Source organism: Solea senegalensis, linkage group LG12 (assembly GCF_019176455.1).
Source record: "Solea senegalensis isolate Sse05_10M linkage group LG12, IFAPA_SoseM_1, whole genome shotgun sequence".
Lineage (NCBI taxonomy): Eukaryota > Metazoa > Chordata > Actinopteri > Pleuronectiformes > Soleidae > Solea > Solea senegalensis.
The window spans coordinates 11,764,494-11,790,007 of record NC_058032.1 but is presented as its reverse complement, the minus strand read 5'-3'; the positions used below and the strand labels follow the sequence as shown (position 1 = coordinate 11,790,007).

General features: G+C 42.2%; 2 protein-coding genes across 2 annotated transcripts; both read left to right on the top strand.

Annotated features, from left to right (window-relative positions):
- Positions 1 to 523: 523 nt before the first annotated feature.
- Positions 524 to 3,249, top strand: c1qtnf2 (C1q and TNF related 2). Its single transcript, XM_044040933.1, has 3 exons — positions 524 to 697; positions 970 to 1,227; positions 2,406 to 3,249. Exons 1-3 carry the CDS (start codon positions 670 to 672, stop codon positions 3,044 to 3,046), a joined length of 927 nt encoding a protein of 308 aa, XP_043896868.1. The 5' UTR covers positions 524 to 669; the 3' UTR covers positions 3,047 to 3,249.
- A 3,625-nt stretch (positions 3,250 to 6,874) lies between these two features.
- Positions 6,875 to 24,648, top strand: ccnjl (cyclin J-like). Its single transcript, XM_044041045.1, has 6 exons — positions 6,875 to 7,168; positions 8,602 to 8,709; positions 12,340 to 12,550; positions 19,840 to 20,139; positions 20,267 to 20,426; positions 21,125 to 24,648. The coding sequence occupies exons 2-6, from the start codon at positions 8,632 to 8,634 to the stop codon at positions 21,654 to 21,656; spliced, it is 1,281 nt and encodes a 426-aa protein (XP_043896980.1). The 5' UTR covers positions 6,875 to 7,168; positions 8,602 to 8,631; the 3' UTR covers positions 21,657 to 24,648.
- The last annotated feature ends 866 nt before the right edge of the window (positions 24,649 to 25,514 follow it).

Genomic DNA, 25,514 nt, shown 5'->3' with positions numbered 1-25,514 from the left:
CCCCTCTCAGTGTATGTCCGTTGGCATGCGCTATTATTTTTCGATCAATACGTTTTTGTGTTTGTGTTTTTAATCCTCTTGTCAGATTGAATACATTTCTTTTTCTTATTCTACACAAATGAACCAATTGTAGGACTTTTTTGTCTCGGATACCAGCAACTACTTGTGTAATTGTTCCCATGGTGAATACAGTACACAGCAGCACTGCCTCACCCAACAGCTGCAACATTTCTACTGTCTCTCTGCTCTCTCCTCCAAATCACTAGGATTAACACTGAACACATTTTGTCATATTCACAATAAGATTATACACCCTTCTGCACATCGCCGTGTTTCACTTACACTATCACACACGTATGTCATTCACCTATAGCTGTCCTATACGTTTCATTATGCCTGTGATATAACATCCCATTTTCCCAACAAGTGATGGTGTCACAGCTTTAGCTCTACAATATAGCCACTGCACTGACTTGAATAGAATGACATCATGGTGAAAGTATGTTTTGGCAGAGTACTTGCTGAAACAGGGCGGATGTTATGGACTGTGATTCACAGACTGATTCACATTTCTCTGCCGTGCTTCTCCTAGAGCGTTATCTCGCCGATTATTGGAAAATGATGTAGGAGAACATTCTTGCTCTCACCCGCAGAAATAAGGACGCTAACATGTTCATAGGTCATCATTTTTCTACTGGTGAGTTGTCCAGTGCCCTCCCTGTGCTAACTTGCTGTGAGCTGCATTCTTTGCGAGTCCAGTTTTTCTCTATGCACGCAGTCATTGCATAAAGAGACTACTCGTGTGCATGTAGCGTCTGTAAACTGGATTACAGCTAGACATGGTGTGCATGTGCTGTACAGTGCACATTTTTAACCATTTCTATAGTGACAAGACAAAATTCAAATCAAATGTATTATGTATTCTTCTTGTGAACAGTTAATGTGTCTCTTCCTGTTGTGACTCCACAGTGACCATCATGCTCCAGATGTGTGTGCTGTGCTGGTTGTTGTCAGTTGTCGACCCCCAGTCAACAAATTCCTCATTTAAGAAAGGTCGCAACATCACGATCCACTCATCTCAGCTGATCTGCAGTCTGCCCGGTCCAGTGGGGCCTGCGGGGAACCCAGGAGTCCCCGGATCACCAGGGGCCATGGGACCAATGGGCCCGCCGGGGAAGGATGGCCCAGACGGAAAGGACGGAGAGAAGGGAGAAAGGGGAAATAGAGGTGGTCATCTTCTCACTCGTGATGTTTGAATCAGTTCTTACACTTTCTCTCATATGTTGGTGAGACAAACCCGACAGCTGTCAAAGCAGAGTCCAGCAGAGTTCACATCTGTACATCCTCATCCTATACATCAGAATCCAAGTGTTGTGTATGTTTGGGAACAAACAAAATGGATTCTGGATTAATGTCTGTAAAACATCCACTGATTTATAGCTGCAGTGCATAACTTTTGGTATTTTTTCTTCTTGTCGATGATATTATTTTGCCTCTGTTTAGTCTGTTAGTCAACAGAAGCCTTGGTTGTGTATGCTGCGTCCCTCATCTGTCAAACAATACTATCAGACCTGAACGAAGGAGTGTTTGTGTGTATATACCAGCAGCGCAGCAGCGGACGAGGCATTTAAGTCATCAAGCTGCTGAACAATCCAAATATGGTATTATCTGTGAGCCAAAGATGCAGAGATGTTCTACAGTCGTCTGCAGGTACCAACAGTAATATATTATAGAATAAATTAAATCACATAATTTAGCATAAGCTGCACATGGAGGGATACAGTAGTGCTCAGCTGTCCCCTCACAACACTCGCCTTAGCTAAACCTGCCGTCTTGCTTTACTAGCTGTTGATGTTGCTGTTGTCTCTGTCTGTCTTGACATAAAACGAACCACTTCCTGTGCTCAGTGCAGGAACGACACGAGATCAAAACACGGCCTCTGAGTCGCGTTGAGCTGAATGTAGTGTACATTTGTTCAAATTTAAAAGTAACACTCCACACTGCAGATTAGGACAGAGGACTCTTCCTCTCACCACTCTCCATTTGCACAGTAATGGTCTTATTCAAAATGTAAAATGCAAGCTCTGGTTGGTTTGTCATTTCAGGCTACTGTGGAAACACTGTAAAGCAAGGTCCTTACAGTATATAAAGAAAGTTTATTCTAAGGAAACAAAATCCAAATGTTTTTTTATTCCAAAAGTGATTATACACTCCTACAAATATGCTTATGGGTAGGATATTCACTTTCTGCCCATTAACCCTGCTAAATGTTACACACTAGATCTATAAAGTAGTTCAATGTAATTCTACCATCTATCTATTAGAATCTAGATTAAATTAAATTAGATTAGTAAAGCACGTGTGACTTTACTGTGTCAGAAATATAAGAACTGTTGTTATTTCAGGTAATCCAGGAAGGACTGGAAACCAAGGCAAACCCGGGATTAAAGGCCGCGAAGGAGTTATCGGCAAGGCTGGACTTCGAGGTCTGAAGGGCCTGCGTGGGATACCGGGATTAGCTGGAAAACGGGGGCCAAAGGGAGAGGGGGGTGATACAGGCCATGAAGGGGCGCCTGGAGGCTGCAACTGTGACAGTGCAGCCCGTTCTGCCTTCTCTGTGGCGATGACAAAGAGCTACCCCAAAGAGAAAATGCCCATCCGCTTCAGCCGGATCCTGTTGAATGAGGGGAATCACTACAATGCCACCAGTGGGAAGTTTGTGTGCGTTATTCCTGGAGTCTACTATTTCTCTTATGACATCACTCTTGCAAGTAAACATCTGGCCATAGGGCTGGTGCACAATGGACAGTACAAGATCAAGACATTTGACGCAAACACAGGAAACCACGATGTGGCGTCTGGGTCTACAGTTCTCCAGCTGCAGCGGAGAGACCAGGTCTGGCTGCAGATCTTTTACTCTGAGCAGAATGGACTCTTCTTTGACCCTTTCTGGACAGACAGCACCTTCACTGGCTTCCTTATCTATGCCGACCAGGACTTTCTCAATGAGGCTGACAGGAAAGCAAATGCTAAGGATGACAGTTAATGCTGCACTCCTGGAACATGTTCCTGCCATTGAACAAGTTCTGACACTAGGGGGCAGTCACTGAAGGAAGAAAGTCAACTAGAGAAACCACAATGCTCTGTCACACTTCTAGGAAAACGCTTTTTTAAATAATTAGTCCAAGAACTGCCAGAGTTATTTACATGCGTTCAAGTTTTTATTAAATAAAACTGAAATCAATAACAGTATTGTGTCACACCCACTGCTCATCAACCATTTTCTGGATTACAAGAAAGAGTTTCAATAATTTCAATTAATTCAAACCAGAAAGGGAAGACAGTAGAATTGTGTTGCGCTGTTATGTCCTGATTAGAGCTGCAACTAACGATTAATTACACAATCGATTCATCTGTAGATTATTTTCTTGATTAATCGAGTAACAGTTTGGTCCACAAAATGTCAGAAAACGTTGATCAGTGTCAAACCTGAACTAAATTAACTATTTAATAACATACTGTATTTCTCTCAACAATGGTAATTTGACAGACACGTAAGCACAGTTTGAAATAGGGTAATACAAAAGTATTTAGTGTCAGTATTTGTACATTTCATTTAGGTTTTTTTTCTTCTCATCTGCACAGTTTAACAGTATCTATTTATTTCCATTATTGTATTAATAAAATATCTAATCTTGTGCATACGCATATAAATACCAAGTAATTATAAACAAAACTATACAATAAATCACAAAACAGTTGATTTAAAGATGATGAAATTCAAACTACCTAAAGGTTTTTTCCAAAACCTCAATTTCCCATCAGGTATTTTAAGATGAATCCAAATCACACACTAAACATGGAGTTATTTTTAAAATTCAGGGTTGGATTTTTCTTGAACTTAAGCCAGTGAAACATCTTAAAACAGGGGAAATAGTGTTGCAGATTCATGACAACCAGCAGTGGGTTTGGGTTTAAGTCCAGAGACTGTGCTGTTCTCTCGTCATGTGGAAACACTGTTGAGAATAATCATCTCTTCTCGTGTCTCCTCATTCTTGGGAATGAGTAAAGAAGAGGATGAGACCGAGGAGATGAACTGTGATGAAGAACTCTGAACTGTGGAGGGCAGCATTACACCTCTCAGTGTGTGCAGCCTGCAGGAAATGATTAGAAGAAAAAGAAGGACTAGAGGAGAGAGAGATGAGGATGAAGGATGAGAATGAAGGGCAACTTTGAGCTTTGTGATTTCAGACTTCAGAATGTGATTGGGAATTTCAAACTGCAGAGGGCAGCATTGCACATCTTGCTGTATATTCTGCCAGCAGAAGGAGCTACAGCACAGCAGGCTTCTGCTCTGTCTTTTATCTTCTTGTTTGGGGAAAATCAGTCCAAGATGATAACCTACAAGGCCAGTCAGTGCACCGCCTACTGGCAACAGGAAGTATGCCTTCAGTGAAAAATGTTTAATTTACATGAAGCTTTCAGGGTGGGGTCTACATTTGCTTTACTCTGACATAAATAATTGCTGGCCTGTCTCTGGTGCAACACAATGGCCATTTTTGATGCTCCACACCCTGACATGCATGGGATGTGAGGGCCTGTCAGTGCTGCTTGATTATTAGATTATTGAAATGATTATTAGATGAACTGTGGAGGGCAGCATTCCAATTATTTATTTTTGTTTGCCTCTTCTGTTTTCGATTTGTACATCTATAGAAAACAACAGAGAACACAAAATAATTGCTTGAGAGTTACAGACAGCTGTTTCTATAGTTTGGTTTAAATACAGACATTATTTAGTACTCTAAACAGCTAATCTATGAAACTTTGGAACAGTTATCTAATGCAATTAAGCCCTTGGTTAAATACAGTCTTGTATAAAGTACCTTAAAGGGATACTTGAGTAAAAATACAAGTATCTTTCCAGAAAATGACTTTTGTAGACGTTGAAGTCACTTTTTAGAATGTTACTTAAGCAAAAGTCTCATTTATGACATTTACTTTCCTTAAGCATCAAAAGTAATGTTCTGTGATATAAAATGTACTTAAGTTTTAGTTTAAAAAATATTTAAATAATATATTATTTAAAAATATAAAAAAGTGAGGAGTAATGATGAAAATTGTCTTTCAAGTGGAAGGTAGTGGGTTCAATTCCTAGGTCTGCTAGGCTATATGTGTCATTGAGCAAGACACTTAACCCTGCATTAAGTGTGTGAAAATATGGAAGATGTGTGAATGGCTAAACAATAGTATAAAGCAGCTCATCAAAGCTCTATATAAATACAGACCATTACCAGCTCTTCTTCATCTGGTTTTATTTGGTAGTAACGAGTAACAAAGATAGTTACAGGAAATGTAGTGGAGAAAGTTGCTAGAAATACAAATAACAAAGTAAAGTACTTTGTTATATTACAACACTGGTTAAATCAATACATTTTAGTTTATGAGGAAAAAGGTCCTCCCTTTAGTCGCTCTCGCGTGGTGTCAGGACTGCTTTCATTGTTGCTGGCCAGGTCCAGTGTATAAGAATTATCTAATGTGAGACAAAGGGAGGACGCTTCCACTCACCCCTCCCTCTCCTATGCATTTGTCAGGGAACTACAGTTGCCATTTCTTTGTTTGCATGGTAAGTGTCCACTTCAAAATGCAAAATGGGAGCTCAGGCTGGTTTGTCTCATCAGCTGCTGTTGAAAACATCCAGCACAAGATGGCCACCTGTAAAGTAGGACATTCCCTTTAAAAGGCTTATTCTGAGCCAAGGTTACAAAAATCCTCATTATACACTCTTACGCACACACACTGCCGTTTTATTAGGTACACCTGTCAAATTGCACCTGTGTACCTAATAAAATGGCTGGCGAGTGATACAGGGCATCAAATGTCTAGAGCCAACCTATTCAAATGGCGGCCCATGGGCCACATGTAGCCCAAAAGCAACCTCTTAGTGGTCCCACCAGAAACAGAGAGAAAAAAACGGACATAGACTTTCCACTGTCCCTCAAATATCCATGGGTCATATGTGACAAATATTTCTCTTAATGGGCCACACGGTGGTGTAGTGGTTAGCACTCTTGCCTTGCAGTGAGAAGACCCGGGTTCGAGCCCCGGTTGGAACAAGGGCCTTTCTGCATGGAGTTTGCATGTTCTCCCCGTGTGTGCGTGGGTTCTCTCCGGGTTCTCCGGGTTCTCCGGCTTCCTCCCACAGTCCAAAAACATGCAATGTGGGGAATAGGTGAATTGGACACTCTAAATTGACCGTAGGAGTGAGTGTGAGAGTGAATGGTTGTTTGTCTCTAGCTGTGTGTGGCCCTGCGATGGACTGGCGAACTGTCCAGGGTGTACCCCGCCTATCGCCCGATGTAGCTGAGATTGGCACAGCACCCCCCGCGACCCTCTGGTGGAGGATAAAGCGGTTAGATGATGACTGACTGACTGATTTCTCTTAATTCGGAGAAACTAATGCTGTTGCTAACATTGCACACCTTTTTGGTTTTATGCACTTTGAGTTGCACCTGTGTTAAATACGATTTATTCTAACTTTTAAAGAGAAACAACTGTGACAGAGGACAGAATATGTTTTATTTCAAAGTGAAAAACATTACTGCTACCACCTCAGATTCTGTTCAGTTCTGTTATTATTTTCATGCAGTTTTTTTAGGCCTTTCATACATTTGCGCTGGTTTTAAATGTTTCATGAGTTTTGAAAATGTGGCCCAGCTGAGTTTGTAACTGAGTAGCCGTGGTCTAGAGTCTGCCCCGAGGTGCTCAACTGAAATGTGGACGTTTGTAGTCCTTAATGACCAGTAAAGGACTACAACCCCCAGGCTGCAGGAGGAGGAGGAGCGCTTTCTCTCTCTGCCTCTCTCCTCGTAGCAGCAGCAGCAGCAGCTGGTGCAGCCGAAGAGCCGACTTTGTTACCGCGGAGCCACCGGAGGTGAAACGGCGGAGCCAAGTCCCTGGCAAAAAGTGTGAAGAGTTTGGGGGGAAACGGCGGTGACCGGGGTTTGACGGCGGCGACTGTTTCACGAACCCGTCGGCGCGTTTGAACTTTGTGTTTCGGCTGAATCAAAGAGGCTTCTTTCTCAAAGTTGAGCCGAAGAGGACTTATCTCATCCAGGATGTCGGGCTGAGACAAAGGGGTCTGGGGGGCATTCCCGTCGCCGGAGCGGTGAGTGGCACATGTTTTTGTACCGGTGGACACCGGGAGTTTAGCCGGGTTTCTGAGCAGCTGGAGGGATGAGCAGTGTGTGTGTGCGGAGATGTTTTATTACAGCGTGATGCTTTTTGTGAAGCCAGGCCACCGTGTGTGTGTGTGTGTGTGTGTGAGAGAGAGAGAGAGAGCGAGCGAGCGAGCGCTCGGTGGGCACTTCACTAATGTAGCCTCTCACTTTGTCTCGTGGTGCAGACGCGTTTTCAATGAAACCTTAAGTGTGTTAAATGTCATTATTTTCCACCAACCGTCTAAACTGTGAACCACGAACGTCTGCCGAGATTCATTCGACCCTTGTGTGAGGAGCGGGCATTTAACTGAGCCATTTAAATTCCCCAACACAGAAAATGGCCTATGCAGCCGGAGACTTCCACTGTGGGGCCAGTGTTTCTCAAACTTTTTTAATATGAACATCCAGAAGACAAAACACCACGAGCCAATTGTCTGTATAAATCCTAACTGGAACACATTTGTACATCCTATTTCTGAGCATTTTTAAAGCCATTTCTATGTACCTGATCAGGTAAACCAACAATTTCCAAGAGATACATGGAAAACACCTTCACTTGATCCACGTGTTATGTAATCATTATAAAAGCGTGTAACATTCTCAGAAGATTCTGTGACCCAGTCTCATTGACTGAGTCAGATGTTTAAACACTGTGATTCATCCAAAATCTACTGCTATTATCACCAGCCTTACTTTGACTGTCAATACAAACTCGGCACTTCATTGGTTTAAAAACTCAGACTTTATATCAGTTGGTTATCTTGTGAACATAATGAAATCTTATGTTTGCTTATCCGAACCCTTTTTATTTATCCATAACTTTATCCTCAGGTTTCTCAGTTCAGGTGCCACACTGTCTCTAAAATTTGGACACACCTGTCTCTTCAACTAGATGTTCAAAATCAGATTTGGTTTTTAAAGATCAAACTTGAGCCTTTATCATATTCAATTATATATATATTTTTAAAAAGGGTTTTAATTTTGATTTTAAAGCAGTGACTTAATATCAGTTAGATACTGTTAATTTTCTCTGTGAACGTCCTGTATGAAAACTATAAATGAGTTTCTAGTTATCCTCACCTTTGTCCTTAGTCCAGCTACTTCTCTGTTGTTGGTCTTTTTTGTACACATCTGTCTCTGCAGCTAGATGTTTGCAAACTTTGTCAAAACCAGGGGAGAACTTCAAAATCCTCTATTTTTAACAGCAGCTTTTCATTCATTAGATTGAAGTCAATAAGCATATTGGTGCAATGTCTTTATATCAGTATATCAGCCTTTGATATGTCCTGTATCAAAGTGTCTTCACTAATTGTTGATGTTTTTTTTTTAGTTATCTGCTCCAACTGGCACATCTTTGAAGTATCAAACTCTGTCTCTACAGGTCAAACCTGAGTCTTGAACTCTCCCCTGGATGGGAAAGATGGAGAGGGAGCTGCTATGGTGGAAAGGACAGCTAGCTTCAGATATCCATCAGTCCCTCCGCATCAAGGTGAGTCTGTTTGTTGTGAACGTTTTCACTTTGATAGCAGACCTGATAATTGTCAGAAGTTTGTGTAAAACACTGTGCTCCACTGTGCATTCACCAACAGCACACTTGTCCCTCCGCGTTGACATAATACTGCTCTTCCTCCCTCGCCTGCACTCTCGAAGGGCTAAGGTGGAGCTCTCGAAGTAAACTCACTGGTGGGGTGGTAACATTCGCGGTGAAATGCGCATGCTGCCGTCATAAGCGCAGGGAATTCAACATCACGTGTTTTATGGCCTATACTTACATTAAGGGGGACCACGAAAACATGACTGGGTATTCTTTTTCCACACTTCCCAAATATAAGTACTGAAATGGTTAAAAAGTTGATTTAGCATAATATGTCCCCTTAAATCAAATTATTTATCATAATAGTCTATCTGGTCTCTTAACAGAAAACGCTAAATTACATTTTAAAAGTCAGTCAAGAACAAGTCAACGGGACTTAAAACACAACCAGCCTTTGGGGCTGTACATAGGAAAACGAGTTCAGGAGAATCAGCTGAAGTTTTGTACTCTTCTTTTTTTTCCTTATTCCCCCTGACTTGGTTTATTCTGTCTTTGTTTCTGTGATCGTATACGTTACAATTTATATGAATTCGAATCTAGCTTTATTTAATAAATAAAAAAGTAAATAAAGAAAAGACGTTTGTACACAGCGGGTGCCGCTCAACATTAACAACCTCTTCTTTTTGATGTATTTCTGTACCGGCTTTACAGCGCCACTTACAGGAATGGCTCATGTACTACAGAGGTTATAGTTGTTTATGGGGGGTGGGTTTCGTGTGGATGAAGACATTTCTTGAAAGCTTTGTTTTCAGAATTGTTTTAAGCAAGAAAAATAAAAATGGTTGTATAAGGAAAGTTCAGTGTTCCGTGTGGATGAGGCCACAGCGTGTTAAAGGTTGGACAGTAAAAAATAATTACACAGGTCACACTGTTTATTTAAAACCGATCTAAATTAGATTACATGGAGGAGTTAAGGCTCATTAATTGAGAATGTCTTAATTAACCTCGAAGCGTGATCATATTTCTTCCCATGTGTCCCCTTTAATGGAGACATCTGTCACTTGACTGGCATCTTCTGGCTGTGGCTCTCCTGCCAGCTCCACGCACTGGGAGATGAGTACAGATCAGGTTTTTCGGAGATGTCAGGTCTCTGCATGTGTGAGAGGTTATACTGTATGTATTTATGCGGGGCATGACGACTGTACCATGAATTGGATGTTTGTGAGCTTCACAATGAGTCATTCTCTTTCACAGTGAGATCCAGTTTGCTCATGCTGGACAGGGACTGACTCAGAGCGAGCTGTCAGACTGAGAATCTGTACGCAGAGCTGCTATCTCAACAACACACTCACTCTTTTCTTACATATTATATTGAAAGAGAGATACTGTGAGTCTAATGTTTAGGGTTTGATCTCCAAAAATCCCAAGCCACAGGCTCACTCTAGTGTACATGCGGTGTAATGTCTCGTCTTCATTGTAACGTTACAAAAAAAGCGAAATCTGATACGTGTGGTGGATTGAGAAACGGGTGAGACTAATTCTCACAGACACACATCAGATCTGATGACACACTCAAGTACGGTGGTTCTCAATCTTTTTATACCAAGTACCACCTGAGAAAATATTGAGCTCTTGAACGTTAAAGCACAGTCCGCCACAGACTTTCCACCAGAGGCAGATTTATTCCCAATAAGATCATTTGCTCTCTCCTCTAAAACTTACTTTTAGAGAAACAGCAGCTTGATATTCCTCTGCCTCATGCTTACTATTCTTCATGGTGACGCCAGTTTCTCTTTTTCCACTTAAGGCTTTAAGAACTTTAAGTATTTAAGAACTTATCTGTTGTATAATGTATCATTACGTGAAAACATACACTGTTTAAACAGGGTTTTAACCAGTGAGTATGTTTTTTAATCAGTGCAAGGATATGGGGTGTGAATGCATTTTCTGGCTGTTAGGAAAACAGTAAGCATTAATATTTGTAGTGATTTTCAGTCTTTAAAACTGGCGACAGTGCACATTATCAAATATGACAATTTGGACAATAAGGCATGTTAAAGTGTTTTTCGTGAGAAAGTACAATTTATGAAAGAAACAAAACAAAATAGAATACACGGGGTAAAACATATTATTGTGTAGCTGTTGTGTGTTTTGTTTAAATATTACCACAATTGTACACTCTCGTCCTTTTTTCCCTCTTTATCGTGATGAATTAAAAACCTTTGGGTTTGGTCCGTCTCTGTGGACTCTCTGAAAATGTGAAGGAAGGTGAATGAGTGTTGCGATTTCCCGCACGGCGCCTGCTCCTCCACAGCCTCATGCAGCTTTCATGATGTTTGCTGCAGTGATGATGCCCTGATGTGGGAGAGTTAGTGGTGCTGTGTAGCATGTGGCAAATTACCAGACATGCAAATCAGGCAAAGGCAGCTGTGGAGTCCTTAATTATGGTGCGGGTCCCCCACAAAGGCACCTCCACACCCACCCACCCCCTGGAGCCCCTCCAGACTCCAGTAGCCCCCCCCCTCCTCCTGCTGCCGCCCTTATACCCCCAGACAGACAGATGGACCAGAGGCAGAATCTGAATTGCTGGAGGACTGGGTGGTGTGGTTGGTTTTGGCACCGGTGTGGAGCGGCTCTATTTGAATTTGGGAGGGGGTTACTGTTTATTTTGGATTCTATTGAATTGTCATTCTGAGCATCTTTGTTGTCTTAGTTGTGTTAAAAACAAATAGTTTGTTTAAACTCCGGATGAGTCTGTAGTTCTCCCTCTTTCCAAAGGATATGCTTTAAACAAATATGGGACTTTCAGCCCAAAGGCAGGGATGATCCTTAACAACTGTTAACGTGATGTTTATGTTTTCTCCATTTCTCCTTTAATGTAAGCAGCCCTCACATTTTGGTCATAAGGAGATTTGTTCAGCAATCCTCAATCTCCTATTACATCCAAAATCCAAAATCCCGTTTTTTATTCAGAATCACAAAAACATCATTTCATGAATCATTTTTGAAAGGAAAAACATTTTTACTGGTATTAGCAGCTTTAATACCTTTGTCTTTGTACATCTGTTGTTTGTTCTGAGACTGGAGCCATGTGCTCTGCTGTTTTCTGTATAGCTGATTGGGGCGAAGCTGATTCAATGCTAATGCCCCCAAGTATCTTCCTTCCACTTTGAAACACATGCAGCTAATTGAACATGAATAGGCAATGTTCTAGGGGTGAAACCTAATCCTATCTTCTACCCAGCCTCCATGGCACCCCCCTTTAAAAAAAAAAACCACACACAGACATCAGCACCTCCCTCAGCCCACTGAGACCCCTGCAATGACCCAGATTAGCTCCAGGTCTGCGCAGCAATGGTGAATTAGATGAAACTGGAGCGAGCACCGGTTTCTCTTTTGTTAAAATAAAAGGTTTTATTCTTGGTGTGAGTGAGTTAGACCTCCTGACAGCAGTCAAACCCAGTCAGCAGGAGAGATGCAAGGCTCACTATTATTATGCATATTCGTCACCACTGCTTTCTGCTCCTCTCACCTCTTTACCCCCGTCATTTACACTCTCACCCCTCTTCTCTTCCCCCTCCTCAGGAGTTGAAGTTACCAGTCTATCGGGCCCACTCACCGCAGATTGGCATGCGGCGGTACTTTGCAGACCTGCTGGCCATCCTCAGTAACCGCTACCAGCTATGTCCCACAGCACGTCACCTGGCCGTCTATCTGCTGGACTTGTTCATGGACCACTACGATGTGGCCGTCAAGCAGCTCTACGTGATAGCCCTCTCATGTCTTCTCCTAGCTAGTAAGTGCATGAACAGCCTTCCAGCATCTACATGTTAATGTGTATATATATATATGTGTGTATGTATATATGTGTATATATATATGTGTGTGTGTATATATATATATATATATATATGTATATGTATATGTGTGTGTGTATATATATATATATATATATATATATGTGTATATATATATATATGAGTGTGTGTGTGTGTGTGTGTGTGTATATGTAGTGTATGAACCCTGATGTTACTTTTATGTTGTGTGTTTATTTTTCCCTGAAGAGCATACTTTCTCATCTTTCCCTCTTATTTCTTGGATGTACTATGGAAACTGTAATATGTTGTATATGTTATGTTAGTGCAGTAGTAATTTAACATTTGGTGTTGTGCTTTTTAATCTCGAGGAGTGTTTTGAGTAAAAAAAGCAAAAAAAGAAGCTGTGACTGTAGAGAGATCATGGTGATTTTGTCTTACATCTGCCCTTAACAGACTGATCTCACAGCCTGTAAGGACCTTTTATTGTTAGCTGTGATGCCGTTTTAAAAATAGACCATGTTGCCATTGTGTTAGGGTTAGGGTTAGGGTTACACTATTGTTTTAGGAGAAACTGGTTGGGAGGGTGCTTGTCTGCAGAACTTTATCTTTGTGTTTGATCCCTTTTCTGTGGCTGCTGCTGTTGTTTTAGTCTTATGCAGTGTATAAGACTAAAGCACTTTGTTTGTTCTTAAGGTGGAATCATTTGAATGGCCTTTTTCTTTGTGATCACCTGATGTTTTTCATATGTAATGGTTAGATTAGCTTGCCTGCTGTCTGTCATAAAGTCATCATAATACTATTTGTATGTGTGTGTGTATATATATATAGAAAAGAGAGTCAGAGAAATCCCTTCATCCACCCTCTTAATGGGATTCAACCAAAATGTAATGGCCCCATGCCTAACAGACAGACAGACAGACCGATGACCAGCATCAGAAACATAACTGCCATGATGGAGGTCACTGAAGCACAGCATTACCCTGAATTCCAAGCTGTCTCATGAAGCTCATTTGGTGAAACACACACGCCTTTTTTGTTGTTGTTAAATTTGTGACCATATTAGGATTTAATCAAATAATAATACATTTTTGTTTCATCTGTGTTCTGGAAAAACCACAGATCCAACTTCTCTTTATAAAATTGTTTTTTTAGATTGGTTTGGTTGTTTTGGTATGTTTTCTTACTTAATGTTATTGCTTCTTCAACTGTGAGCTTTAGTGCAGAAACATGTGCAGTTTAGTGTGATAACCCGAGCTTCTGTTCTGTGAAACAGAAACAGAGTTTCTTTGTTCGTGTAAAGCAGGTGTGTTAATCATTGTCCTGCTGATGCACGGTGTTATTAGTGTCTCTGTGCCTGTCTCGTGATTAACAGAGGTTTGCTGTGCATTAATGCAGCCCTTGGCGTCATGGGTAATTAGACTAATGATAACGTCAGAGTGGGAGCACAGAATGGGAGGGAGGGCTCGGCATATGTGTGCTCGAATGTGAAGTCACATACGGGCCATCTTTGCAATCAGACTGGTCTCTGTGGTGGGATACATTTGAATTTGAAACATGAAAGGGGTTTTACTTAAAAGCAATCTCGGGAGAATCCGAGAATTGCTTTTAGGGTTTGCTCATGGAGAGAAATGGATTCAACCTGGACAGAGGTTCTACTCGTAATCAAGTTTTTTATTAAATCTTTTGATTTTGGTGCTCAGTTAGTTGGGCTTTTCTCCTCTTTGCTCTCCTGCCTCTGAGTCCTCCAGTACTCGAGGGATCCTCTGCTATGATTGATGAAGACTTGAAAGAGTGTTTGATTCAAAGTTGTCTTGGGTTTTTATCTGTCCTGAAGTGCTTTGGAATCTGGCCTAGTTATTGAATGGCTTCCCCAGATCCCTCTCCTTGCCTTTGACAGGCACACACATTGTCTTTCCTCAAATATTTCTGGCTTCTGCACTTGGTTAATTAATCACCACCTCTTTTGTGCCTCACAACAGTCAAAGCTTAATCCTGTTAGTCCTTTGTGTGTGTCTGTTGTTGTGCATGCTTGTGATCCACGTGTTTGTTCATGGATGATCACCTCTTCATTTGCAGAAGTGAGATTTTGTTCAGTTTTGTTTTTTTTTAAACCCACAGGGAATGAGTGTTCTTGACTGCACTTATTTCACTTTACTTCACTTAGTTCCAGTGAAGCAAATTACCCAAGGAAACCATGGTCAGTTTAATATCAGCTCTGAAAAAAACAGTTAATGCAGGCTCCTTATTTCCATTTGAAATCATCTCTCAAACTTAAGTTTCTTCTATTGTGCTACAGTCCATGAAGTCCTGCAGTGATCACATCAGTCTTCCTGACAGATCCTGCCCTCTCAAGTCACACATCTGCATATTGCAGCTACTTGTGATGGTAAATGACATTGTGGATGTGCTGCCTGGCGGCACAGGAGTGCAAAGAATTTTCTGCTGTGATGCCTTGTGATGTATTTATGTGAAATGTGATCTTTGATAATGAACGGTACATGTTCATTTTGAGCTATGATGTGACCTATTGTTCATGTTTGCCCAGCAAACCAGATTCGGTGAAGAGTCTCTAAAGCGAAACCAAAAAGAGCATTCTATGACACGCACCCCAAGCACGGTCACAACACCGTACACTCGCATAGGCCTCGGAGCCCGGGGGTGGGTGGGGGCTGCTCTGTGTGCTGAGGGGCACCTGCCATATGCTCTATGAGTCAGGCCTCAAACAAAAGCCTGTCAATGCAAGCAGGACAGCCAGCCAGACGCTTCCCATAGAGAGGGGGGAGGGGAGCAGAAACCGAGGGGTGGAGGTTGTGTGTGTGTGTGTGTGTGTGCAGGCGTGTGTTTGTGTGTTCATCGTAGAGACTTGCTGCAAGCTAAGATTGCTAAATGAGGAGATGGTTGCTGTGGCAACCTTGTGATAAACCTATGGATTTCTTTCCCCCTCCTGCTCACCCTAATTATGAACCACATTCAAGTCGTTTTAATTAATTTCTTATTCGAACGGGCATTGCTTCAATAGCTCACAGCTATGTAGCTGACAGGGTTCTGGTCTTTTTGCCTTGAGCTGTTTGTTTGTTTTTTTCTCCCTTGGTTCTCTCACCTTGTCAGGAACAGGCAGAGTGTAATCCAGTCCTGGGACAGGGCGACTTGTAAAAGCAGCCTCACATCCCTTGGGGGTTGGGAAATGAGTGGAGCAGTACTTCAAAGGCAGGTCGGCCGCTGATGTTAAACAGGGAAGAAAGGGAGGTGGTCTACAAAATGGGACATGCTAGAGGTGAAGTACTCAGCAGGGTGCCCTGAAATGTAGATGAATTGGAAACCCAATTCCACTTTTCCCCCCCTCTTAAAGGTTTGGCAATAATTAAAATGGAACTGTTGTCATGTACAGCCCTCAGAATGAATGCAATTATGTTAATGGGTGTGGACAGGTCAGTAGTACTATTCATTGTCTAATATGACCTACTACTGCGGGGGAGGGAGATATGCTTTTGTCACGATTCTATTACATCATGATACTTGGGCGCATGTTTGATTTGCTTTGAGAGTCCAATTCATTGTGATTTTCTCTTCCTTTTTAACCAACATTGAATGATTGAATGACATTATTTCTTACGACAATAACCCACAAGTGGATTTCCAAAATCAATGCACATCACATGTCGGTCACTCTGACATTTGTCGAAATTTAATGGGACAGTGGTACGTAACATGTGTAACCAAATGTGTTTTGTTTTTTAGTTAACAAGCCCCCGCAAATGATTAAGTAAATACAGTCAGGCTAAATGGAAAATAGTCAATTTTCACTGAGCTACAAATGGGTTGTGAACATTAATACATCTACTTTTCCTTTTGAAAATGTGTGATTGTATTTGTAAAATGGTGAGCTGTAGATACAAAGTGTGGAAGACAGATCTCAGGTTTCCTTACAGCCCCTATTGCTCCTCACACTCACCTCTTCCCCAGACGGCACACCTGGGAGGAGGCTCTGCATCTCGGCCGTACCTCTCCCTAACCTCTGACCTGTCACCTCTTAACTTTTCTCATCATCTCTGGCACCTGTGTGTGTGTGTGTGTGTGTGTGTGCTGTGGAAAGAGTAGGTGTCAAGTAGTTACAGTAAATTTAAAGCATACGTGCTGTGGAATTAAATGGTGTCTGTTTCCTGCTCACTGAATACAGATAGGATCATTGAGCCGCCTGCATTCCAGGTAGACTGAAGTCACGGGAGAGGAATGCACCGTGTCTCTCTCAGGACACAGGCAGTAGAATTAGGGACTGGGATGGTGTTTGAATTTTGCTGCACTGTGTCCAGTCAAAAATGAATGAATGAGGAATATTTTTTTATTTGAGAGGGAAATGTACATTTATTTAGATTTTCTGTGCACTTCTATGTGTTGTTTTTTGTGACAGCAGTCATGTGTTGGAAGTTGGATTTATTCAATTAATTTTAATCAGCTTCTGAGTCTAATATATAGCTGATGATATTGATATCACAAAAGATCTTAGTTGTTTTTGTTAAATAATCACACATTTATACATTTCCTTAATTATCTTTGTACAAATTCTGACCCACTAAACTTTGAATAGCTTTTTTTTTACATAAGTACAAAAACTTGTATTAGCTCATGAAATGAAACGGTTTGTTGATAAAAAAAAAAGTGTGTTAATTTAAAAAAATAGTTATTAGCCTATTTTTTAGAACTTAATCTTCATCGTCAACTTAATTTATTTCAGTTTTTGGACATGATCAGATATTATTACCATTCTGCCACATGTCAGGTTAAACAATTGAAAAAACAATCTGTGGATGATTGATTTATTTGATTTTTATCTGATTTTATCTCTGTGGCATCTCTCCTGCTGTGACAACTCATTCACGTGAATGATACCCCTGTTTTCTTCACTGAGGCTGTCATGTGCACAGGAGTCAGTTCTTTTTACAGTACGTCAAACCGGTTTGTGGTTCACACTCGTCCCTTATTTCTGTTGGTTTGGTTGTTTTGTTTCCTCACTTGTAAAGGTTAGTTCTCATGCACCTGGTTACCCACAGTAGAGCACAATTAGGAGATTGACTCTCACTGTCTCTCTCAAGATCAAAAAGGCTGTGGTTGTGTGGAGATAGGGGGTATTGATGGCTTTTTATGGCGGCATCTGTGTGGACACGGCAGTCTCTGGAGCAGCCAGAGCCATGATCAGAGGACATGAGGGTGAGAGAATGGGGCAAGTGTGGACTGGGCTGCGGAAAACAAGCCCTTGTGGGTGTAAACAGCCCTGTTGCAGTGTGCTTCCTGTTCTGCTGGAGAGACGCCATTACTGCCTTTCTGCTAATTACCCCGCTGGCCTGTGGAGCTGCAGACCCCCCCCACTCCCCTCCCCTCGTGTTTCCTCAACTACTCCGTCTCTCTCTTCCACTCCTCTGTCTTGTTTAATGGCAGGTCGCAACATCAGTGGTAAAACTCACACTTGATAGGAAGAAGCCACTCTCGTGGAGACGTGGGCATAAAACGCTATGTAGCCGAGGCAATAGTATCTTGTTGCCTTTGTGCCTTTAGATAAGAGGCCAAGGATTTCGCCAACAGAGGATGATTGCAATTCTCAGCTGGATTTATATTTTGACAAAGCCGACACAACAACATGAACCTTATAGTCTCAGCCTGTGGATGTAATACAAACAAAGCAGGGGTGTGTGTAGGTGCTTATTTGCATGTTTATGTTGGTTGGGATTTAGAGGGTTTATTTATCTTTTTATTATCTGTGATAGGCCATTGCAATCCAGTACATGCCCACTGCTCACTCATGCAAATCACAAATCAAAGAGGAGCTTAACCTAGAGCCACAGGCAGGTCAATTTCACCAGGCCAGAAAAATCAGTGTCTGTGTATATGTTGTTTGACATGAAAGATGTTCCTGGTATTTATGTATCAATCACTTATCAGACGTTTCTCCTCTAGACAGCTCTGTTAAATTTATTTTTCAATGTTGATATGTCAACTTTCTTACATATCTACTAAAAACAACCCTCAGACAACACTTATTATAAACTCTTCATAAGCTCTTCAACATCATGTTTCTTTTTAGGCAATTTGCCTTCAATCAAAACTATGTCCAGTGTTAAAAAAAACAACAAAAAAACTTATTCTCCAGTATTGACACTAGCTTTAAAAATCCCATCACAGTTGAGCCGAATCAGTTCCACTGCAAATCTAGAATGTGCCCCCACTTGAAGCTGTGTATAGTAGAAGCACATGCTTCAGAGCAAAGCCTGTATCAGTGTGTAACCTGACACCCGCCTCCTCCTCACCCTCATTCTTAAAGTTTGAGCAGAGGCCTGCTGGACCTGTGGATTAAAAGCAGAATCACCCCTCTTCATTGGCCACATGGACCCCCGAGGCCTCAGGGCTGTTGCTATGGAAAGTATATCCTGGGATGGTGAAGGGAGGGGAGGAGGGGGCCTCACCATAATGGCACTGCTGTAAAGTCTTGTGAGGATCTGGAGCAAGTGAGAGGAACAGAAATATGAGGGGTCGAGATTACTTGCTCTTTCATAGGGAAGAGTCGGGCTTGTGTAATCCACACGGAGTGCCCCACGCTCTGTAAGCTTGTAGTGATGCTTCCCAAGGCTTGTTAGTGAAATGGCTGAGCTTTATGGCCAGATGTTCAGTAATAGTCAACTTCATTGCTAATGCTTAGCAGGCACTCTGCTTTAGTTCTTAGCTTCTTTAGTATTGACTGTAAATCTGCTGCATTTGGCTACAGTTGATATTTTCTGGGGGAGAAAAAAACACAAATTCTTATCAAAAGCTGTTAAGATTTTGTGTTGGGATCCCACATCTGCCTATAAAAATATATTTTTTTTCCAACTGGCATATAATGTTGAGGATTTGCACTTTATATTGTCATTTGTCAATCTCTTCAGATGAAATAGGTAATTTCTTTACTGACATCTCACTTATTGTTAGGGAGTTGTCTGCTGCTATGATTTCCAGAATGCATCTTACTGTCTTAATAAATTGGCTGTAATTTAATTGTTTTCACTGTTGTGAAATTGTTTTCTAATTTTTTTTTTTTTTGTTTTCAAATGTTAGATCAAAGAATTCAGGTTACATTTTCAATGCCGTTCATTTTGACAACACTGATCCATTACGGCTCAAAGTACTGTTTACATACCCATTAAGGCTTGAATCTCTAATCTCTGAGGTGTCTATGATGTGTAACAAATAAAATAGGATTAAACACTAAGTTCTGCCACATCTGCTTGTTTGTTTCCAGGTAAATTTGAGGAGAAAGAGGACCGGGTTCCTAAACTGGAGCAGCTGAACTCTCTGGGTTTCATGTGCAGCCTGAACCTGGTTCTCAACAAGAGGGATCTGATTAAGATGGAGCTACTGCTGCTGGAGACCTTTGGCTGGAATCTGTGCATGCCCACACCCGCCCACTTTATTGACTACTACCTCCATGCCTCGGTGCAGGAGGGCGACCTGTACAACGGCTGGCCCCTGTCCTCCCTCTCCAAGACCAAGGCTTTCATGGACAAATACACTCACTACTTCCTGGAAGTGTCATTGCAAGGTGGGTCGAGTGGAGGAGGGTGAAATAGACTTTGCCTTGTTTGTTCTATCGATCTTTGGGCTGCAGTAGATCAGCATGTGATGCACGACTGATGAAAGAATTCACTCTTGTCTCCTGGTTCTCATAGATCATGCCTTTCTGAGTTTCCGACCGTCCCAGGTTGCAGCTGCATGTGTTGCAGCATCTCGCATTTGCCTTCAGATTTCCCCAAGCTGGACAACGGCTCTACATCTGCTTACTGGCTACACATGGGACCACCTCACCCAGTGCATTGAGCTTATGCTGCTGTAAGAGACACTCACAACACACACACACACACACTCCAGGATGACAGATAAGCTTCTCAAACTGTAGTGGATAACGCAGTATACACGACATTAAGGCCCCATGCTATGTTTATCTTTGTTGCCATGGTTTTTGGTGATAACATTGGCTGGTGCTTTAACCTTAAGAATCTTGTAATGTGTGCATTTAACAACAATTATCTTGCCCGTTTAATGGTCAGCGAGGGGCAGTGTGTGTCTGCTCCTGTGAAACTGTAATTGTTTACACATGTACAGACTAATAGTGTGGGAGGTGAAGAACTGGTTCAGACCTCTGCTCCTGTTAAATGGTTTATGTCAGTCGGCTTTTTTCTGGAAGGACATTTTTACTCAAATATTAACACACGTTGCTTTCTCCCTAAAACTATCAATATGATTGCATGACATTAGAAATTCATTCAAGGTCACACCCAGATAATGCAATTGGGAGGCGAATTACTACTGCATGTTTGTGTACTAAGACATGAAATGGCAATCGACATGCTAAGGACTAGTCAAAAGCTAGATTACCCGCTAGTGATTGTGTATTGGGACATTTGTCCAATTTATCAGCGTAAAAATGAGCATTCACCACTGACTTTCTCATACACATATCGTCTGAGTTCATTTAAATTTGTTTGAGGTGATAACAACTGACATTTGTGCACTCTCCTCTGCTGCAGTGCCCACGACAGCGACGTTAAGGAGGCCAACAAAACCAAATCCACTCCTCCTCACCGTCCCTCCTCCCTGCAGTCTCAGGTCCAGACCTCTCACCTCTCCCCAGTGTCGGCCATTCAGAGACCGGCCTCCTCTTCCTCTTCCTCCTCCTCCACCTCATCCACGCCACAGCTGCTCTTTCAGCCTGATGGCTTCCCACACTTCTCCCAGCATTCTCCATCCCTGTCCCAGCTGCAAGCGTTAGCAGACTCCCAGGGTCTGGGGCCTGTGGTGAACATGTCTCAGGACTTCCTTCAGAGCCACAGGATGGGGCTGCTAACTGGGGCGCCCTCCATCACTCCTGGCAGTGGGTTCCCCTCCTACCCAAGCCTCACCTCTGGTCTACAGCCGGGTACACGTGCACTGCCGCTCCAGGGTCCGATTTCTGTGCAAATGACCCTGGCAGGAGAGCCGCGGCACTGTCTGAGCATGGCCTACAGCGGGGGCTACCTGGGCGCTCATCATACCTTCACAGCTGGCTGCTTTGACAGGTGACGCCAGGAGACGGAGAGGGATCACAAACCCGTGCGGGAGTGCGCTGCCATGCTTTCAACCCAGCTCCCTGCCCTGAAACATCCGCTCACAGACCTCCTCTCTCTCTCCGTCGGCACCACAGCACCCTCAGCCTGCCCCGCCCCCCAGTCACAGAGACGCCTCAAACGCAAGCAGAGGTCCAAAGGCAAGGCGGACCCGGTGGAAGTCATCACGCTCACGTGACAAACGTTCCACTGTTTTTAATACGGAGGCATTGCAAAGAACATGTTGTTGCCATATCGTGAACTGGTTTTTATAAATCTGTGTCATCACTGTGAATGAAACAGTGCACACACCTCATTCAGTGCCAGTTCTCAGTTGTGTGATAGCTGAGCCAGTTTTACGCCAGGTTCATAGTAGACGCACGTGCATCTCACGCAGCTGTGTCACGTCTGCTGATAAAACCTAACTTTTTTTAGTCACGAGGACTCTTCAGTATAAAGCCCCACATCCGTTGCTTCTGCACATACTGTATTTTATGAAAAAAAAAGGGATTCAGGGAACTGAAATGCTACCGTGCTTTTACTTTAAAAAAAAAAGAAAAAAGTATGTGGCAGATACAGACACTGAAACAGTCTTGTAAGATCATTTTCACTGTCTAATTTGCTCCAAGACACTTGTGACTCGCTTGAGAAACGATCTGTATCCAAAAAGAGCTGTGTGACGCACCAGAGACACACGGCTCGCACAGACGGTGTAGAATCTCTCGTCAGTTAACGTGTGCCTGAATTTGCAGACGCGTCCAGTGTGAACGCGGCTGTAGACGCGTGCACAGAACACGACGTAGCTGTGGACGAGGATATCTCACTGTTTCATGCATTTATTTTCTAATCCAAAAAATTTTACTTTTTTTTTTTTTTATTAAAAATTGGCTGATATTGTTTATTGAGCCACTATTTGAGAGAGATGGAGGAGGAAACGGAGGCTTGTTGCCGACTCGGTAAGAAACAAAAAGTGTCCTTGTCAGGGAACACTGATCACTGCGTGTAGGCTCAGGGAGTCCCTCGCTCGGCTTGAACACACCTGCAGTTGCTTCATTAGGTTTCGGTTCCTCCGCTCACCTTCACGTTCATCTCTTCTCTCCCTCCTCCAAAGTCGAGCCTTGTGGCAGAGCCGTCGCACGCGCGGGTGAACACGTGGTTCTCTTGAAGCCGCCGGCTCTGTTGTACTAAAGTTGAAATATCTCCCGACGTCCACGACACAAACGGACGTGAGTGGACCAGCGTTAGTGAAGGAGATGTGGACTTTGGTTGTGTTATTGTACATATTGAATTGCTGCTGCCTTCTTGTGACTTATTGGTTCTGTGTCTGTGTTAATGACTCTAATGTTTACATGAACCACTAAGTATCAGGGACTTGACCAAGATTACTTGAATATGATGGCATTGAAACATGCCATAGCTTTTATTTATGATGACTCTCTTTCTTTTATTCATTTTGTTTGATATAGTGTAGCTTTTTATACCCACTTAGAAACACCCCATTGATTAATATTTTTTTTGTACCTCCTCATGTAAACTGTATATTCCAGCTCAGGTTTTAAGGCCGCATTTCGCAGCCTTCTCATTATTCTGTGCTATTATGCTTTAACGTGGATGCTAGTTCGGCATCTGCGGGGGTCCTTAAATGTTTCCCCGTCCTCATCACTGGACCATACTCTGCTCTCAACTCTGCTGTCTAATGACTTCCAAGATTCCCAAAGCTGCAGTTCCCACTCTTCCACTTCCTGTTTAGAGATAAGCACATCCAGATTCCCAGCGCCAGTGGTTGCCGTGGCAATATCTTAAATGACCGTGGACGTCGTTGCCTGAAATCTAACTGTGGTTGAGTTTGTAGTTCTTATCTGTTGATTTACCCAACCAGCAGTCAAAAAGGTCAAATCTGCTAATTATAATTGAAGTGTCTCATCAGTGCTTCAGCTGTAGACTGAACGGAAATGACTGCTCACTGTAGTTAAAGTTAAAAGAAATCTCTATTCTGTACATAAACATTTAAACTGCCTTTTAAAATCGAACACTGACATTTCAAACTGTGTCGCTGTAGATGCGGGACATTTTCCTGGCGCTGCGTCGTCCTCAGCTGCTGCAACGCTCGAGCAGTGAACCTTGAATGCATAATTCAGATGCGCGTCATCCTGAAGTCGCCTGAAAGCTGCAACTACTCGAACTAAACTTTACTGCAACTCACATGTTTGTTTTCCCCACCGTTGGATAGGACATGCAAATTAGTTTTGCCACCATGAACTAAGAAACTATGCCTTTATTTTGCTAACATTTATGTACAGTTGTATGTGTGTTGTTTTTTTGTTTACATTCCCTTTGTTTTCATTGTATTTTAGTTAAAGATGTTCATGATTCTCTGGACAAATGCTATTGGTTTGAACTAGTTAAGTTTATATATATATATTTTTTTTTTTTCTAAAGAGTTCAACTTGCTCTTTTCCTCATCATTCACGAGCAACTTCTCACTGAGGTGTCAAAGGTGCAATAAGGTGTGTTTCTCCTGTCTGAACTGACCACAGCCATCACTGTCTCGTGTTCACCACTGGTTTCATCTGCTTTTCTAACTTATTTCTTTTTGGTAATTGTGTGAGGTGACTTGCTGCAGCTTGGTTTCCTCTAGAAGGCGGTGGGCTCTGAACACAATGAATATGTTGCATATTGCAGCCTCTTCCTTTTGAGTGAGAGATATTACTGAATAGTTTTGTTTTGTTTTTTTTTAGTTTGTATTTTACTGTGCATTTGTCCGTCCTGTGAAAGGCGACGTCACTCAAACCAAAAGAGAAAAAGAGCAACACACGCTTGTCTAACGTGACATTAATGAAATGACACCACAAACAACCCCCCCCATTATTATTTTTTTTAATTATTATTTTGTACCAATCTGTAGTCTTGTTTTATGTGACACTAAATGATAATGGTGCCATAGAAAAAATAAACCACACATGAACTGAGTTTTTTTGATGAGAAGCTTGTGTTTCTTCTTCCACGTCGTTGGTTCTGAAAAACCCAGCACTCGTTTGTATTTGAATCTATGGAAAGTATTATTTCATCTTTCAGTCCCACGCTCGTCACCATGGGTGGAATATCAGAACCATGGTGGGCCGGTTTTCAGCCTGCAGACAAAGTTATTCATCATCTGAGAAGCAAGTGTCTCTCCTGCGTTGTAACCACAGAGCTTTCTGTGTTTCATGGCGTTTTCATTCGCTCATTTGTCTGCGGCTTCGTCCTCCACACAAGGGGTACGGACCCCAGATAGGGTGGAAAGGCGTGGGGTCCAAGTTACGTCTGTATAGTTTTTGACTGTTAAAGGAAACTGGAGAACCTGAAGCCACACACACACACGCACACTTTTTGCTGCAAGGCAACAGCACTCACCATTACTCCACCATGTGGCCCTGAATGGCATTTTGATATAAAGAAATCTATTCAGTGATGGGGCTCTGTTATACACAAGCATAATTCTTGTAAATAACCCCCACCCCCATGTTTGGCAGTGGGACACAGTGGAGCTTTAGTGCTGTTCTTTCCCATGCGGTAGAATATAATCTATAATGAACGCAGTCATTTTGTAGTTTTTTTTCTTCTTTATTTAGAAATCTTCAGTACTACGCTTCTCACTGATCTTTAAGCCATGAGCCAGATGAAAATGTAATTAACTTGGCGAACGATTAATCGGCGTTTGTCAGAGCTCACATTACACACTATTTATATCATTTGTATGTTTGCGTAGAAAGAAGAAACTAAAAATGCACGCATTGATGTTGAGATTAAAGCAGATTCACCATCTCCAGTGTTGAGTGGTCCATCTGTATAGAGG